We start from the raw sequence: 19,827 nt of genomic DNA on the forward strand, positions 1-19,827 counted from the left end.
GCACGTAACTTTGCCAACTTAAAATAAGCCTTGGTTCGACCTGTAGTTAAATAAACCTTATAAATTGCTAAAAGTATTTGAACTTACACATATCTTACGCAACAGACATAGCAATTTAGTATTAGAAGTCCAAAAATAGCATTTGATCTAGTTCATGAATCTTCCAAACATATACAAGCTTAACAAAATTCCCAATAAGACCTGATAAATGTGTGAAGATAATCCTAATTATCAGCTAGGTCTGTCAAATGAGCAACTTGCTTCAAGATATTGGGCAGTTCACAACCCGGTTAATGATGTTATAAAAGTTCGAGTTGATTGAATTTGTCACTCGGACACAAACCAAAAAGTTATAGCAATGGTCATTCAATTGAACATGTTCGAGTCAAAGCAATGATTCGAAGCACTTCTTTTTACGCTTGAATTAAAACTCTGTCAAAGAAGCATTCTATTTTAAAAAGGCTTAGGACTAGGCTATACCTCCCTCAAAGTCACGAAGTCTCACCGCTCTTATTCGGAGAACTAGTGATATTTCTTGAATGGCAGATTCAATAGTATCGATTATGAGCTCCAAATTAAAACTAATCGCTCATTCCCACCCTCAAGAGACTTTAATAACTATAGCATATAAGGAACAGAGAGTTAAGATAGTTAGACCTATACCTTGAAAATCTCTCATCATTAATTTGAGCTTATGGTTCCATTCTTAGTGTTGTTGGACATACGCATCCCTATCCTTCGTGTGGAACGATATATGCTCAAAACTAAGCCTATATAATGAATCAAAAAAGAAGCAAAATAACCACACGCCACAACCTTTAGCACTTAATGTCTTACAAATCCCAGTTTTAAGGTACATCATTTCCTTTACAAAACCACACACTATATACATGACATAACAGCAAAAAATTAAGGAATAAAAACAGGAAGAAGAAAGAAAAAATAGAAAAAATGAAACGAAATTTTTCGGCGCCGTACGTTCCAAAGGAAGATAATTTAATTATTACTTAATTTTTTTAGATTATTTAATTATTTGTGCACATAAACAGAAACATTCTGTATACTAAGATTAATATAACTAAAATTAAAACCTGATCAGATAGGGTAATTCTCTTTTGTGTTTTATAGGCGTCATCAATCAAGTTAGTGAATGACCACTTGAGCTCCAAGGATAATAATGCTTGATCTATGTGAAGATTTGCTTTCAGTGCTACTTCTCCATCTGCTGACCTGAATTTCCCATCACTCCATTCCTATTACAAGGAACAATTTTAGTTTAATCATATCAGGATGTCCACATAACATTGCATTCTTTCTTTTACAAATTGATTTTCAGAAATTGCTTTTCAATCATTGTTTGATCTTAGTTCATGCTAAGCTTCATTTAACAGAGTGTTGAAGCTTTCTCTTTCTTTAACATCAGACGATGCTTGTAAGAACTTTTTTTGGGAGCGGGAGGGGTTGGTGGGGGGAGGGGGGGGGGGGTAATATTCTCTGTCTTTACTCCCCTCTAGTCTATATTATCTGATGTTTAAGGTCTTTGCACCCTTTAACGTACAAATATATTTAATAGCCTTAATCATTTGAATAGTTGTCTAAACTATTCTTTATTTTTTCTTAAATAATTGTACTTAGTTAACACTCTGCAAATTAAATAATAATAATAATAATAATAATAAGAAAATTATATATATATACCTCAAATTGATGTCCAATAGTGACAATGATTGTGTCTGGGCTGGTCTTAAACGGCAATCGACCACGTTTTGAATGCACAGAGAATTCAAGTGGTTCCAGTGGGAGATAAAGGTTCAAAGCATACTTAAATGAATCTTCAAGTGTTGCATTAATGTGGGGTGGAAGCCAAGTTTGGTCCATGCTACTGGATTGGTTCTTAGTGCATCTGTATATGTACATCTTTACTTCTTCTGCTTCAATTTTCTTCCAAGATTGATCACTCTCACTCGATCTGATTATTTCATCCACTTCTTTTGCTATTCCTTTTAGTTTGTTCAATACCTCTTCCAACTGTTGCCTGCACCAAAATTAAATATATCATTATCAATCTTCTTCTTTTTTTAAATCAAATAAAGAAATTAAAAGAAAAACAGAACATAAAGTTGTTTACAGCAAGAATAAAAAAATACTTTTTTTATAACTTTACTTCTTTTTAGTTAGTCATCCGGAATTCGAAACGTATTGGCTGATTAATACGTATTCGTATCGGGTAAGCCCTCTATGAGGGTAAGGATCTTTGTATTACAAGAAGTTCTTCATTTTCAGGATTTGAACTCGAGACCTCTGGTTAAGAGTGAAAGGATTCTAACTAGAATTGCAATTTTATCGGTTAAGCTACTGTCCAAATAAAAGTTCAACAGTTTGGAACATATAGTCAGTGGTATACTGTTACAGCATACTATATAATGTAACAATATACTATTACAGATTGGTCCTTTTAGAATTTTTTGAAATTTTCATTGAGTTCTTTTTTAACTTTTCAACGGAGTTTTTATATTTTATTATTTTTTTCTTAAACCAAAATATTTAGTTTGAAATATTTTATTGGAGGTTGGTGGCTAAAGTTTGAGTCAATTTGATGGAAATTCTGGAGTAAAGTTTTGAAATTTAGGTTGAAATTAAGTTGAACTAGTGAAGATAACTAATTTATACTACCAAAATAACATATTATATACTGTTTTGGTATATAATATTTAATTCAATAGTGTATAATTAATTGCACAGTATACTATTACAATATATGATATAATGTAACAATATATTTTTCTACTAATATACTATTTTTGATATACTATATGCTAAAGTAAGTTATTTTTTAATAATAAATATATAAAAAATACAAATAAATAAAAAGAACACAAAAAGGAGCAAAAAATGTGTGCAAAATTAGATTATGAAAAAAATGGAAATAAAATAATGATTTGAAATAATAATAAATAAAAGAAAAAAAGAAAAAAAAGAGAAGAGAAAATTGTTATAATATATAAGTTGTTCTAATAATTGAATTAAACAAAGAAAATAAGAAGAAAAAAAAAGATAAAATATATATTATACCAGTTATATTAAAAAAAAAAAGGTGAACAAATATTAACTATATCAGTTATTTTTTTCTTACTGTATAAATAAAGAAGAAATAAAAAAAGAGAAAAAACAAATAAAATTAGATTATGAAGAGAAAAAAATAAAAAGAAAAAAAGGAGTTAAATAAAATTAGAAAAGGAACATGAAATAAAGAAAATAAACAAAAGAAAAAAAGAAAAAAAAGAAATAAGGAGCCAAATTTGAGTGTGAATAATAATAATAATAATAATAATAATAATAATAATAATAATAATAATAATAATAATAATAATAATAATAATAATAATAATAATAATAATGTGATTTGGGAAAAAAATAAATGAACCAAAAAAGAGAAAAAAGAAAAAAGTAAGAAGAAAACGAAAAAAAAAAAGGAGAAAAGAAGCAGAGAAATAAAAAAGAAAAGGAGAAAAAAGAAGAAATTACTCACAAAAGTTGTTATGGGTAAGAAAAGTAATTAGTTTTATGGGTAGAAAAATAAATGGGTAGGCAAGGGTAAATAGTTTTATATTTGTGGGTAATTGTGTCGTTCACCCTTTAAAGATCAGCCGCCTTTATTGATTCTTCTTTTTGCTTTGTATTTTTTAGAGTAAAATCCATTTTACCCCCTTAGTTTTTAAGTGTGGGAAACAATACCCCCTCACATTTTGAATGGGAAAGGGAACCCCTTATGCAATATATTTTTTGGTGAGAGTTTCTTTTTTAAGATAAGGATTTTTTTTTCTCTCTCTATCCTTTCAAAGGTGAAGTATAATATTTTTTCTCCAAACCAATACTTGAATTTCGTCTTTCTTTCTTGTAAAATTTAAGATATGAGGCCATTAATAAAAATTTTGCAATAAATAAAAAAATCTTACATACAAAATTCAAGAAATATGCTGAACGCATATTCACCATGGATACTTTAGCATTAATTCAATTTGAAGGGAAAAAGTTACACTGAAATAGTCAATTCTCTAACATATATATTAGACGAAAGAATTGCTGCTATGAGTATTAATTTATTTATGTATTTTCTTTATATATTAAAATTATTATACTAAAGCCATTATTAAACTTTACATTTTTGATAATATCTTTATTATTAAACTTTACTTATTTCGACCAAAAGAAAAGAAAATATCTTTATTGAACAAAAATTATAGTTGATAATGTCACATTTGAAAATTTATTATGGAGCCGTTTTTTGCTTTACATCATATCTTAAACTATGCGGGAAGAAGGCTAAAGGGAAACTCCATAAATTATATAGATCCCAATTGTTTGTCATATCTTACTTTTGGCTATAATGAAAGAACTTGGTTATTCTAAAAATTATCTATTGAAAAAAAATTATTAAAAGAAATTGTTTCACGAAAAAGCTATTGCACAAGGGAGTTCCTTTTCCCATTCAAAACGCGAAGGGGGTATTGTTTCCCAACCCTAAAAGGTTAAGGAATAAAATGAATTTGACTATATTTTTAGTTATTATTTTTACACCCCACTTAAACTTGTCACGTGTAAATTGCAGTGGTGGATCCCATGTTTGATTTTCTAATTTCATCATATTTTTTTGGAAAAATACATAAGTTACACTCTGTGGCTGTACAGAAAAGTCAGTTTCACATTTAGCCTTTGCTGATGTCTCCTTACCTCCCAATTCTTTTTTCGGCAAAGGGCCAAATATACCTATCTACTTTCGAAAATGATCTAAGAATACCACTCGTTATACAATTGGGTTGTCTATACCCCTGCAGTCATACTTTGGGTTCAAATATATCCCTCATTTAAACGGAGAGATCATGTTGGTCAATTCTAAATATCTTCTAATTAATTAAAAAGACCATTATCCATACCCGAAAAATAATTTATTTTTTATAAAAACTGGAAAAATCACCAAAGTTGTGATTTTCAAGAGTGGTCTACAAGATATAATTCTAATACTCCAAACTCATTTACTCTGAGTAGTTAGAAGTATTTGTCGCATTTATTACAGGTTTTAATGGTTAAAAAGTTAGATTTTAAAAGCCTAGTTTATAATGTGAATAGTGTTCTTGAGAAAATAAGGGAGAAGGTAAATAATATTCTTGGAAATAAAATTGATGGATGCAATTAACCTATTGAATAATTTGTTAGCTAAATTGAAATCGAAAAACTAATGATTAAAGAAAATAATAAATAATGACTTGATAGTATTAGGTAGTTAATGTTTATCATTAATGAATCCAATAGAGTATTAAATGAAAATAATAAAATTAAATAGGCTACTGAGTGAACCTACTAGACGATTCGAGTTGTAGAAGGCTTGTAGCGAACTTGTGAGCCCTAAATAGATATTAATAAATATTGTGTGTTATATTTTGATATATTTGTGATTCTAATTGTAGATATCGACTAGTTGGTGATGATTGAGAATTTTAATCAAAGTTAGAATGTCAAAAAAAATCGAGGGCTTAAAATTAGTAAAGAGAAAGTGAAATAAGTTGATAAAGACTTACTCTTCTTGAGAGATTTTCTCTAAAGCATATTTCTAATTAATATGTCCATTATTTGTAAATGTGCATCTGTACTTGTGCGGACAATTGAAAAATGATGTCGGCATGCGTTTTAAATCATGTTGCATATGAAGTATCATGTGATTTATTAAAAAAAAAATCTTATTTTCAAAAACTTGTTGGTAAAACGATACTTGAGGCAAGTGATATAACTTCTTTTAAAACATATATATATATATATATATATATATATATATATATATATATATAAAAAAAAATTAGATTGACTATGGACATCATAATTTGAAAATAATAGATCCATTGAGCTATTAGACTATAAATTTATTTTTTATATGTTAAATATTTTGAGAGTTACTAGTGGAGACTACCAAGATTAATTCGAATATTGAGTTCGTTACCATAGAACTAATGTGACAGTGTAGGAACACATTTCATGGCTAAGCCGTGATTTGTGGCCTAAAGTCCCCTAGAGGGAAATTTATTATTACTTAAATTAATAAGGTAAAGTTGACTCGTATGGTATTACAAGAAGCCTCTTGAACAAGTATGGTCAAATAATTATTGCTAGGTTGATCACCTAGTAATTATTTATTATATCGGTATCGGTATAGTGCTCGTGATGAAAGATAAAAGAGAATTTTCTTATATTTAGGCCTAAGAAACCGAAAGTGGTTTCAATGACTTAATGAAATTGAAATAATTTTGTATGATCTTTATTAAAATTATGGATTGATATAAATATTTTAAAAGTTATATCATAGTTTATATTTCACTTTTCATTTAAAGTGATAAAAATTATGATTGATATAATTGTTTATCGCTTTATATTAAATATTGGTTGCATTGTTTTGTAAAACCTTGTTTCCTAGGAGCTTGAATTAGAGAAAGTTTATGATACTTATTGAGTACTATGACAGTGTACCCAGCTCACGTGGGCTCCCTCCAGTGTCCCGCCTACTTTATATATATTAGGATGAGGTGTAGTACGTGATGAGCAGGCCTGATTAGGATGATACTCTTCCCGAGATATATATTGAGGCACCAATTATATTTCGTGATAGTTGTCGTGTTATTCTTATCTTCTTTAGTCAAAAATTGTCCCAAGTGCTTATTTCTATTCTTTGATGGATTATAGTAATTGGATTGTACACGACATAATTAAAAAAATATTTATTTTATTTGATTTTATCATTATTATAAAGGCTTCATGTGTAGTTTTAATTGAAAATTATTTCATTATTTAACATGAATATATATATATGATTTTCAAATAGCTTCCGCAGTTAAATTGATTTTCATGCATATGATTGGGTGTACTATATGGTTTGGTTCACTCGGATTAAATAGTGTGCCGAGTGTCGATCATGAGGATTTGGATGATGACATGTATAATGGTCATTAAATAGTGTGTGAGTGTCGATCAAGTGGATTTGGATGATTACATGTATAATGGTCCAACTTTCATGAAAGGCAGGTCTAAATCCAAATAATAAAGAAAAACACAAGAAAATTAAGATATGTTGTAGAGCTTACCGGAAAAATAGAAAATTTTGCTCCCCCATCGCAACCTTGGCCATTTGTTCCATCGTGTTATCAGACCAATCCCAAACGAACTTATCATAATTAGCATACTTTTCACTTGATAATCCAAACAACCATTCATTCCCAGTCAGCATTGTTCTCAACTCTTCACCAGATATGCCGTGACAAATAATCCTAACCACTCCGAATTCAGCAGCAGAGCTCAACAACTTATTCATTACATCATTTTCCCTCAGCAAAAGTGATGGATAATGGATTTCATCAGGCACCCAACGATATGTATTTTTCGGGAGAGTCAAGTGAGGAACGTGGATAGATTGATCAATGTACTCTCCCAAAATTGAGTCGACAGCGGAACGTGATCCTCTGCCTGTGGGAATCGGAGAAGGTGGTGGTGCTACGGACGAGAACAAACGTTTTCTCATGATCGTCAACGATGATCGCTGGGAATGAAGTTGGATCGACGATCAACTGTTTGATTAAATGCGAAATAGAGAAAAAGAAAAGTAAAGGATTGAGAAAATTTTAATTTGATTTGAATGGAACAACTTTAGTTTGGTGCATAATGGGACCTTAGCTTGGTGGCGGGGTGCACATCTAAAGAGTAGTAGTAAGCACGTCTTCCTTTTTCACATTGTAGTGTTAACTGTCAAAGTTACAACCTTTTCACTAATTAGATCTTTTTTCCCTTTGTATCGAATTTATTAGCGTACTGGTTTGGTTAATGTTCAATTGAATATGCTTCCAGCACAATATTCAAATATGCAGATATGAGTAAGTTTTTTATATGACTGTCACTTACCTGCCTTAGTAATGTAAGGGTGGTCTCATAATTAAAGTAAGACATTTTTCTTTAAAGTAATAATACGTCCCCTTTTTTTGAATCATACAAGCGGACATCTTCAAGAAACTAAAATGAGATGTCTTATTTCAAAACAAGTTGGATTCCCTAGCAGAAATAGGGATAAATAGTCGTTTTAGTCATGAATAAAATGTGAGGATGAAACAAGTGAAATGAAAAAGTATTACTGAAATGCTATTGCAGGTACATGGGATGAAATAATCAAAAGAGGCAAAGAGCTATATTTTTTAGAGGATTGAATATTGTTCCTATCATAATGCATGATTACTTAATGGGAAAATTTATCAAAAATACTAACTTGATTCATTATTGTCGAGATAATGGTCTCTACTATGTCTTATTTTAGTTATGTTAGGATTGTCACATAATTAATGGGGTACTATTTTATGTGATACACATGATAAAAAGTTTCAGTTTGAGAGTTGTCTTGAATCACGCAAACTGTAGTAGGACCTAGCACAAATATTTGAACAAAATGTCCCAAAAGAATTGCAAGATATGACAAGGCCATAAGTGATGAATTATGATTATTGCAATATTTGTTGTAATTTCTCGTAGTATCTGCATATGCTAATAAATACAAAGAAATACATAAATCAACAAATCAAACTGAAAATGCATATCATTTGTTATGATTAAGTATTGAAAACTATATATACAAAGCATATGTCTTATATTTGTTGGCTTGGTGTAAACAGCCAGTGCAGGTAAAATTTTATCTATATACACTATACTAATATTAGTACCTGCACGATGTATGGTTAATATAAAAGACAATAATAATAAAATATTATTGTATTTGTTTGAGCACATTAAATCAAATTTTTTTAACAAAATTTCAACTATTATTCTTTCTCTATGCAATGTATCCAAAAACAAAATTAAAATAAATCATATCGTCGGTGATTAGCTCTTGTATGATAAAACAATACAATAATTAATTTTTAGTATTATTTCATGACTAATATGACTTAACTAGTTCGTCACTCGACTAAATATCTTTGTCCACTATTTTTTTCTGTTTAATATCTTATCCATGTCACGATCCAAAACCACCACCGATCGTGATGACGCCTAACCCACTTGCTAGGCAAGCCACTCATGAAATATTAACAAAACATGATAACGAATTACAGAAAAGATAAATCTGAACGACAAATAACCATAGATAATATCAAATCACAATACAACTCCCTAGAACTAGTAATACTGAGTCATGAGCTCTACAATACGAATACAAGTTTGAAATACATATATACTGTTTGAAACAACAACAATAACATAGGAAGATACTCCAGGAACTACGATCATGGAGCAGCTCTACCTCAGTCTCCAAAGCACAGCAAATAGCTACGCTCACAAAACTCATCTTGATCCAACTCCTGAATCTGCACAATTAAGTGTAGAGTATAGTATGAGTACAACCGACCTCATATACTCCGTAAGTATTATTACTAATCTCGGCAAGTTAGTAGTGGCAAGAATTACCAAAGATACTCACATAACAACCTACTTAGTTCATAAATCTACAAGTACATAACAGTGGTACCAAAACTAAGCATGAAATACAGGTATAACCTAATTGGTGCACATAGAGAAGATGTGTGCAAGTCTTATAATAGTTTAACAACTCAGCATATAGATAAGATATGTGTTTATCACCAAAGGATCATCTACATCAGCATATAGAGAAGATGTGCATTAAGAATCAAGTCAATATGCACAGGTTTAACATATAGAGAAGATATGTACTATGCCCTCACTTTTCGGTCAAAATAGCATATATAGAAGATATGCATAAAGAGGCATGTATACATTCCAAAACTAGCTCAAACCAAGGCTATGCAAGATACTTACCTCAAACAAGTCAAACCAATACTCTAAAAACGTCCTCCCTCGTGAATCGGCATTTGAACTGCTCGAATCTAGCCAAAAATAACTCAATGACATCAAATAAAACTATATGAATCAAAACAATAAAACATTATTCTTTATTTTATTTCAAAAGGTCAACAAAAGTCAACCCGAGCCCACATGGTCAAAATTCGAGTTAAGGGGCAGATCCCGACTATGCATAACCTTATGAGTCCAAATATGTGATTAGATTCCAAAACCAAGTCCAAATCCACCTTCAAATCCCCAAATTTCACTCTCTTAAGTTGTAGGTTAAACCCCAAATTTTCTTATTTCAAATCCATGTTCCAAGTGCACAAATATATAGGAATTGAGATATATAATCAAATCCAAGTAAAAGAAAATACTTACCCTCAAAGTGGTAATGAAAATTTACTCAAATATTACCTTTAGTCGAGCTCCAAAACTATAAATAATAAAAAATAAGCTAAATATGTGAGCTCGCAGGCGCGGTCCAAATCTGCGCATCTGCAGCCTTCTCACAACTGGCCAAACCTCGAAGGTGTGGGACCCCTTCACAAATATGATGTATGTATCTGCGGACCATCCTCGCAGAAGCCACCTAGCTTAACAAAAGCGGTTATTTCCCCCTCCTCTTCACATATGCGAACCCCCTGCGCACACCATCTCTGCAGGTGCGATGCACCAACACAAGATCTGCCAACCACTACTAATATGGTTCGGAATCCATCTGAAACACACCTGAGACCCCGGGAATCCCTCCAATCATACCAATAAGTACTAATACCTCCCCCAAACCTATCCAAAGTCTCAAAACACCATAAATAACATCGAAACCAAGAATCGGCGATCAAAACACAAGTTGAACTTCTCTTAAGTTCAATAACTTCCAAACTTCAAATCAAGCATCTAATTCAAGCCTAACTAATCTGAATTACATCGAAACTTAGCACACAAGTACCAGATGACAAAACGAACCTATTCCAAGTTTAGGAACAACAATCTGAATATGATATCATCAAAGTCAACCCCCGGTCAAACCTATAAACTTTTCAAACTTTCAAATTTCGTCAAATAGAGTCAAAACATCCTAGTAACCTCCAAATCCAAATTCGAATATACTCTTAAGTTCAAAATCATCATACAAACCTATTGGAACAATTACATCACCAATCTGAGATTGTCTACTCAAAAGCCAAACATTGGCCAACTCTTACAACTTAAGCTTCTAAAATAAGACTAAGTGCCTCCAATCACTCTCAAACCTTCATAATATCAAAGTTACCCAACTCCACAAGTCATAAAATATCAAATACACATACGAAAAATATCAAATAGGGAAATGGGACTCAAATACACAAAATGACCGGCTGGGTCGTTACATTCTTCCTCTCTTAAACAAATGTTCATCCTCGAACAGGTTTAGAATAATATCGAAAGGCCAAAAAGGTGAGGGTATCTGCTCCATATATTATGCTCAGTCTCTCACGTTTCCTCCTCAATCGGCTAACCTTTCTACTGGACCTTCACTGATGCGATCTCCTTATACCTGAGCTTCCAAAACTGCCTATCCAAAATGGCCACGGCTCTTCCTCATAAACTGGATTCTCATCCAACTGCACTATGTTGAAGTCCGAAACATGTGACTTATCTTCATGGTACTTCTAAAGCATAGAAATATGAAACGCTAGGTGAATTTCCGAAAAGCTGGGTGACAAAGCAAGCTTGTAAGCCACCTCACCAACTCTCTCCAAAACCTCAAATGGACCAACGTACCTCGGGCTCAGCTTGCCCTTCTTCACAAACGTCATCACACCCTTCATAGGCGTAACTCTAAGAAGAACCTTCTCACCCTCCATGAATGCCACATCACGAACCTTACTATTAGCATAACTTTTCTGCATGGACTACACTATACGAAGCCTCTCCTGAATCATTATTCGTATAGGTTTATTCTGAGTGTATTGTCATAGCCCCATCACTACTTTGCCGAGGTTAGGCTAGACACTTACAGAGTACATAGGGTCGGTGGTGCACATGCTACACTTCTTGTGCAGATCCCGATGCTGGTCTTAGCGGCGTATAGCGGAGACTGCTCGAATTCGACTGCTGTAGGAGACTTGAGGTAGAGCTGCTCAATGTTCGTAATCCCTGAAGTCCCCTTCTATCATGTCTTGTTGTTATTCTAGTTTTAGACCATGTTTGTAGTATTCTAGATGTTGATGTACTTGTGACTTCGAATTTCTGGGAGTAGTTTAGTACCGCATTATTTATATTAATACCGTGTTCATTTTTGCATTTATCAATTATTAATTATCATCACTTTGTTATAAATTGTTAAAACTTGTTAAGTACATATCTAACGTTGTTTTGCCTAGAAAGTGGATGTTAGGCGCCATCACGACCCCACGGTTAGGATTTCGGGTCATGACAACTAATTACTAAGTTCATTTTTGATACCCGACTAAATCAATATTGGGTTCTTTTCAATCTTACCCAGGCCAATTTCATTTTTTGCGTTTGTGACACTGAAGGTTAAAGTTGCGTGATTATCTAATTTGGCAAGGGCTTATTCCTCTTTCAAGGGGACTAGAGGGAATGCAACTACTGAGACAGCAACTCAAACAAAATTCCGAGAGAAAATAAAAGATAAGTGAGGTAAGGTCTATGGACTGTAAGGCATAAGGCTTGAAAGGAAGAGCACTCCTACTTACTTTTGGGAGATATATTTAACTTGTTAATTCGTAGGGCCTTATTAATGTGTCTGTTGCATTTCCTTAATAATGATTTTTTGCTTGTGTGAATACTTCATTTGAATGATTGTGGTGGGAATATTTGACTTGGATATTCCTTTATTGAACGGATAATGAAGAATCACAACTTATTGGCTCAAAATCAAAAATCCAAAATATCCAGTCCGATTAATTCGAAACTGAACTTAAAAAGTTTGATCCAATCCGATCTTATTTGGTTTGGATTTGGAATGTAATTTCTTCAATCCAAAAAGCGAAAATCTAAATTGAAATTTCCATACCCAATCAGAATTGCCCGAACGCCGACCCCTACTTACATTGTACAAACTTGGTTTTAATTAGCTCATATGTTGAAGGAACTAGCCAATTTTGTAGCAATTTTAAACTTAGCTAATAGTTTATTTCCCACGGACCCTACCACATCTCAGGTGGGAGGGGGAGCACAGACCCTTACCGCTCAGGCTCCAGGGCACGCCGCTGCCATTATCAGACCCTAGGTACACTACTTGCGGGCAAAGCCCAGCTTGTTGCAGCGGCAGAGCCCAATCAGTTTGAGCGACTCCGTCAGGGTCACATGTTTATCACCGATTATGAGGCGAGATTTACTGACTTGTCTCGACATGCATCTATTATACTCCCTATAGATACAGAGAGGGTGCGGAGGTTCATTGCAGGTCTGCACCCTAAGATTTAGGTACCTATGGCCCGTGAGGCGGAGATGGGGACTTTTTTGTTCAGATTGTGGATATAGATCGGAGGATCGAGTGTATTTGCAACCACAGTGGAGAGTTTGCACCGAGGGACAAGCGGCCCCGACAGTTTGGAGGATTCAGTGGCACCCCATCTGGGGGCAGAGGTAAGTTCATGAGGGGTCAGCCTAGTAGGCCCATGCAATTAGCACCACCTCCTTCTCGGGGTGCTCCAACATGACCCTATTTTAGTGCCATTCCATAGAGTACTTACCGCCCTCCATCTATTCAGGGTTCCTCCAGTGGGTATTCAGGCCATTAGGGTCAGACTTCAGGTCTGCAGTCCACCATTTCGAGGGGTTGTTTCAAGTGCGGGGATCTTGGCCACGTGAAGATGTTTTGTCCCAGACTTCAAGGCAAGGCTGAGCAGTAGGACTATCGGCCCATGATTATCATACCAGTTGTCGCACCAGCCGTCTGGCCACCCAGAGGCAGAGGGCAGGTGTGTAGGAGTCATCCTAGAGGCGGAGGCCAGCCAGGTGGCACTCCATCTAGGTTCTATGCCTTTCTAGCCATACCATATGCAGTAGCCTCAGATGCCATGATCACATGTATTACTTCTGTATGCGGCATGGATGCTACTGTACTATTTGATCTAGGGTCCAGGTATTCATATATTTCATCTCTGTTTTCTCATTTTCTGGGGTGTTCCTCGTGAGTCCTTGGGTACTCTTTTATATGTATCCACGCCAGTGGGCGATTCTATTATTGTGGATCGGATTTACCGATCTTGTATCATGATGTTTTGTAGTTATGAGACTAGAGAAGATCTTTTGTTGCTTGATATGACTGACTTTAAGGTCATCCTGGGCATGGACCGGTTATCTCCATATCATGTTGTCCTTGATTGCCATGCCAAGACTGTTACCTTGGCAATACTAGAGTTGCCTAGATTGGAGTGAAAGGGTTCAACTGTTAGTGCATCTAGTCGGGTTATCTCTTTCCTGAAGGCTCGACACATGGTCGAGAAGGGTTTTTTGGCTTATCTGGCTTATGATCGGGATATTGCTGCAGAGACTCCGATGATTAATTCAGTGCCCGTGGTGCAGGAGTTCTCCAATGTGTTTCCTTCTGATCTCCCAAGCATGCCACCTGATCGTGATATCAATTTCTATATTGATTTATCTCCAGGTACCTAGCCTATCTCTATTCCATCGTACCGTATGGCTCTAAAAGAGTTGAAGGAACAACTTAAGGAGTTGCTAGCAAAGGGATTTGTCAGACCGAGTGTGTCATCTTGGGGTGCGCCATTGTTGTTCGTGAAGAAGAAGGATGGGACTATGCGAATATGCATTGATTACCGCCAGTTGAACAAAGTTACCATTAAGAACAAGTACTTGTTGCCGCGTATTGATGATTTATTTGACCAGTTGCAGGGTGCCAGGGTGTTCTCTAAGATTAAATTGAGATCCGGGTATCATCAGTTGAAGATTCATGCTTTGTATGTTCCGAAGACAGCCTTACGGACTAGATATGGTCACTATGAGTTTTTGGTGATGCCCTTTGGCTTGACTAACGCCCCGGCGGCATTTATGGATTTGATAAACTGAGTTTTCAGGTTGTATCTTGATTCCTTTGTCATTGTCTTCATTGATGACATGTTGATCTACTCGCGTAGTATGGGGGAGCACGAGCAGCATTTGAGAGTTGTTCTTCAGACCTTGCGGGAACAGAAGCTATATGCTAAGTTCTCCAAGTGCGAGTTTTGTTTAGATTTTGTGGCATTCTTGGGGCATGTTGTATCAGGCGACGGTATTAAGGTAGATCCCGGGAAGATCGAGGCAGTCTAGAGTTGCCTTATCCTACCACAACGACCAAGATCAGGAGTTTCCTGGGGTTAGCTGGTTATTATCACCGGTTTGTGGAGGGCTTTTCATCTATTTGCAGCACCTTTGACTAGATTGACCTAGAAGGGTGCTCCGTTTTGATGGTCCGAAGATTGTGAGGCGAGCTTTCAGAAGCTCAAGACCGCATTGACTACATCACCAGTGTTAGTGTTGCCTTCTAGTTCAGGGATGTATACTATGTATTATGACACTTCACGCGTTGGATTGGGTTGTGTATTGATGTAGGAGAGGCGAGTTATTGCATATGCTTCATGTCCGCTGAAGCCCCACTAGAAGAATTACCTCATACATGATTTGGAGTTGGCCGCGATAGTTCATGCTCTCAAGATCTGGCAGCATTATCTTTATGGGGTGTCCTGTGAGGTTTACATCGGTCATCGCAACTTGCAGTATTTGTTCAAATAGAGGGATCTTAATTTGAGGTAGCGCATGTGGCTTGAGTTACTAAAGGACTATGATATTACCAATTTACCATCATTTTATCATCTAGGCAAGCCAAATATGGCTGCGGATGCCTTGAGCAGAAAGGCTGAGGGTATGGGCAGTTTGGCATTCATTTCAGCAAACGAGAGGCCATTGTCTTTGGACATTCAGTCTTTAGCTAATAGACTTGTGAGGTTGAATATTTCAGAGCCCGGTCGGATTCTTGCATGTGTCGTGGCTCAGTCTTCATTACTCGAGAAGATTAAGGCTCGTCAGTATGATGATCCGCACTTGTTGGTTCTCAGAGAGACGGTACTATACGGGGGTGCCAAGGAGGTTACTATCGGTGAGGATGGTGTTCTGCGGCTCCAAGGTCGCCTATGTGTTCCTAGTATTGATGGCTTAAGGAGAAAATTTTAGAGGAGGCACACAGTTCTCAGTATTCTATTCATCCCGGGGCAACGAAGATGTATCGCGACCTGAGGCAGCATTATTGGTGGCGACGGATAAAGAAGAACATAGTTGAGTATGTGGCGAGATGTCTAAATTGCCAGCAGGTCAAGTATGAGCACCAGAGGCTAGGTGGCCTACTTCAACAGATGGTTATACCTGAGTGGAAATGGGAGCGTATTACTATGGATTTTATAGTTGGGTTGCCGAGGAGTTTGAGGAATTTTGATGCAAGTTGGGTCATTATCGACAGGTTGACCAAGTCGGCACACTTTATTCCGATTGTGACTACGTATTCTTCAGAGAGATTGGCCCAAATTTACATTTAGGAGATTGCTCAGTTTCATGGTGTGCATGTTTCCATCATTTCAGATAGAGGCCCTCAGTTCACTTTGTACTTCTGGAGAGCAGTACATAGTGAGTTGGGTACCCGAGTAGAGCTCAGCACAACTTTTCATCCGCAGACCGACGGGAAGTCGGAGCGGACAGTTCAGATTCTGTAGGATATGCTCAGAAAATATGTCATTGACTTCGGGGGTCAGTGAGATAGATATTTTCCCTTGGCTGAGTTTGCTTACAATAACAGTTATCAGTCCAGCATCGAGATGGCTCCATTTGAGGCTTTATATGGTCGGCGATGTCGTTCGCCCATCGGATGATTTGAGCCCGACGAGGCTAAGTTATATGGTACTAATTTAGCAAAGGATGCCTTGGAAAAGGTAAAGTTAATTCAGGAGCGACTTTGCACAGCACAATCCAAACATAAGAGTTACGCGGAACAGAAGGCACGTGATTTATCATTTATGGTGGGCGAGAAGGTTCTCTTGAAAGTTTCACCGATGAAGGGAATCATGAGGTTCGGGAAGAAGGGCAAGCCAAGCCCAGGGTTTATTAGCCCATTTGAGGTGTTGAGGCGACTTGGGGAAGTTACTTATGAGCTTGCTTTGCATCCCAATCTATCGGAAGTTCATCCGGTCTTTCATGTGTCTATGCTCTGGAGGTATCATGCCGACAGATAGCATGTGCTAGATTACAACACATTTCAACTAGATGAGAGTTTGGGTTATGAAGAGGAGCCAGTTGCCATTGTTGATAGGCCGATTTGCCAGTTGAGGTCCAAGAAGATTGCTGCGATGAAGGTCCAGTGGAGGGGTCAACCATTCGAGGAAGCACCTTGGGAGGCCGAGGAGGACATGAGGAGCAGATATCCACATCTTTTTAGCACTCCGGGTATGATTCTAGACCCGTTCGAGGACGAATATTTGTTTAAGAGGTGAAGAATGTAACGACCCGACTTGATTTTGCTTTCTAGATATCTGTTCCCCTAATTAAGACCCCACGTATGTGCTTTTACTATTTTATGACCTGCAGGGATGGTTGGTTTAAGTTTGGAAGGGTTCGGGTTGAAATCGAAACACTTAGTTCCTTAACAGTAGCCTATGATGGTTAAGTTTGACTTGAGTCAATATTTTGAGTAAACGACCTCGGAACCGTGATTTAACGGTCCCAATAGATTCGTATGGTGATTTTGGACTTGGGCGTGTGTTTAGATCGGGTTTCGAATGACCCGGGAGCGTTTCGGTGCTTAATATTGAAAGTTGGTGCATTGAAGGTTTTCCAAGTTCTTTAAGTTTGGTTTGGAGTATACTTTGGTGTTATCGAGGTTAGTTTGGGATTCCGAGCCTGTGAGTAGTTCTGCATGGTGATTTATGACTTACACGCAAAATTTGGCGTCATTCTGAGTTGATTTGATAGGAATCGAACGCGCGAAAGTGTTTTTAGAAGTTTTGAGTTTCATGATTTGATTCATGCTCTTTGGCATTCGATTCATGATTCTAGATGTTATTTTATTGTTTCGATCGCGCGAGCAAGTTCGTATGATGTTTTTAGACTTGTGTAGACGTTTGGTGTGGAACCCTGAGCTCGGGTGAGTTTCTAACGCGTTCGGAGGGGTGGAAGGACTTCAGTTTTTCTAGTTTTTTGGACGATGCCTCAAGTATCGCAAATGAAAGGTTTTGTTCGCATTTTCGAGGTGGGCTTTGCAATTGCGAGAAGCCTAGGCGAAGCAAGACTCGAATTTGCGAGCTTTTCCTTCGCTTTTGCGATCAACACCACCTCGCATTTGCGAAGCTTTTGATCACAAATGCTACTTGGACAGAAATGATCAGACTTCGCAATTGCGATACTTTTGTCGCATTTGCGACCATCGTATTTGCAAGCCAGATGTCGCAAATACGACATCTGCGATTGGTGCAAGGGCTTTTATTACGGGACTTAGACCTTTTTCCTCACATTTTCATTAAGTCTTGGGAGATTTTGTGAGCACTTTAGAGGGGGATTCTCATCAACATTTTAAGGTAAGTAATTCCCACCCATTTTCAAGTTAATTATGCGGATTTTAGGTAGATTAAACATGGAAAAATTATGAAAACTTGGAAAATTTGTGAAAACCCTAGGGTTTTGGTAAAAATGAGATTTGATCACGAAATTGGTTATGGAATTAAGTAAAAATTATATATTTGAGTTCGTCGGGCTATGGGTGATATTTACCTTCGAAAATTTCCGAAATCCTGGCACGTGGGCCCGGGGGCAAATTTTAAGAATCTTCCAATTTGGGTTGGGTAATTACTCTAATAGCTAAATTATGAACTTTTGAGTATATATTGATTAAATTATATAATATTTGACTAGTTTTGGATTGTTCGGCATCGACTTGGGGTTTTCAGAGCGAATTAGTGGACCAAATGTGAGCTTGGGAATGAGGTAAGTCTCTTGCCTAACCATGTAAGAGGGAACTCACCCCCTTAGGTGTATCTCGATGTGTCTTACTTATGTGGGGAACTACGTACGCACGAGGTGATGAGAGCCCGTGCGTAGATATATTCCATGATATGTCCGGGTAGACTTAGATCAACATCATGTTTTTAATTGTACTGTTGTGTTTATCATGCATATTAACTGCCTTGAATAGAGCTGGGACTAGGGATTTTAAAGTTGTAATTATCGACTTAGCCTTCTTATTTTGGAAAATTGAGGAATGCTTAATAATAATGAAAAATCCATGGCATCTCGCGTCGCAAGTACTTCCGCGAGCGAGGTAAACTTCTCTACTCTAATGGGATCGGGCCGTTCGCCTCGGCTGTGTAGTAACAACACTTTTATGGGATTAGGATGCTCGCCTCTGCATTATAGTAACACTACTCTTATGGTATCGGGTCGTTCACCTCGACAGTATGGTAACACCACTCTTATGGGATTGGGATATTCGCCTCGGCATTATGGTAACACCACTCTTATGAGATCGGGTCATTCACCTTAGCAGTACTGAGTACCACTATTCTTATGGGATTAGGCTGTTCGCCTCGACAACTTCGTGCTTAGTAATCAAAACGGGTTCCAGTTGGGACATAATTGAGTTAGGGTCTTCACGGCCAGTTACGAGATGTTAGTGATGTGCTACGGACTCATGTTGTATTTATTGTAATTGCTTATATTTGTCTCATTGATACTTGTTGTATGTTTAACATGTCTACTTTATGCACTTTTATTATTATTATTGACCTCTAGTAAGTGTCAAGTCGGCCCCTCGTCACTACTTTTTCGAGGTTAGACAAGATATTTACTGGGTACGCGTTGTTCTTCGTACTCACGCTACACTTCTGCACTTATGTGCAGATACTAAGACATGTTCCACTAGTAGTCACACAGGCGCGTAGCCGATCATCTATGGAG

At 36.3% G+C, this 19,827-nt stretch overlaps 1 protein-coding gene across 1 annotated transcript; it reads right to left on the reverse strand.

The window, feature by feature from the left end:
- Positions 1 to 790: 790 nt before the first annotated feature.
- On the reverse strand, positions 791 to 7,692 carry LOC104099393 (uncharacterized). Its single transcript, XM_009606362.4, has 3 exons — positions 7,128 to 7,692; positions 1,699 to 2,035; positions 791 to 1,253 (listed from the first exon to the last, which is right to left on the reverse strand). The coding sequence occupies exons 1-3, from the start codon at positions 7,559 to 7,561 to the stop codon at positions 1,026 to 1,028; spliced, it is 999 nt and encodes a 332-aa protein (XP_009604657.1). The 5' UTR covers positions 7,562 to 7,692; the 3' UTR covers positions 791 to 1,025.
- Between the last annotated feature and the right edge of the window lie 12,135 nt (positions 7,693 to 19,827).

This window comes from Nicotiana tomentosiformis, chromosome 1 (genome assembly GCF_000390325.3).
Source record: "Nicotiana tomentosiformis chromosome 1, ASM39032v3, whole genome shotgun sequence".
In the NCBI taxonomy this organism is placed as follows: domain Eukaryota; kingdom Viridiplantae; phylum Streptophyta; class Magnoliopsida; order Solanales; family Solanaceae; genus Nicotiana; species Nicotiana tomentosiformis.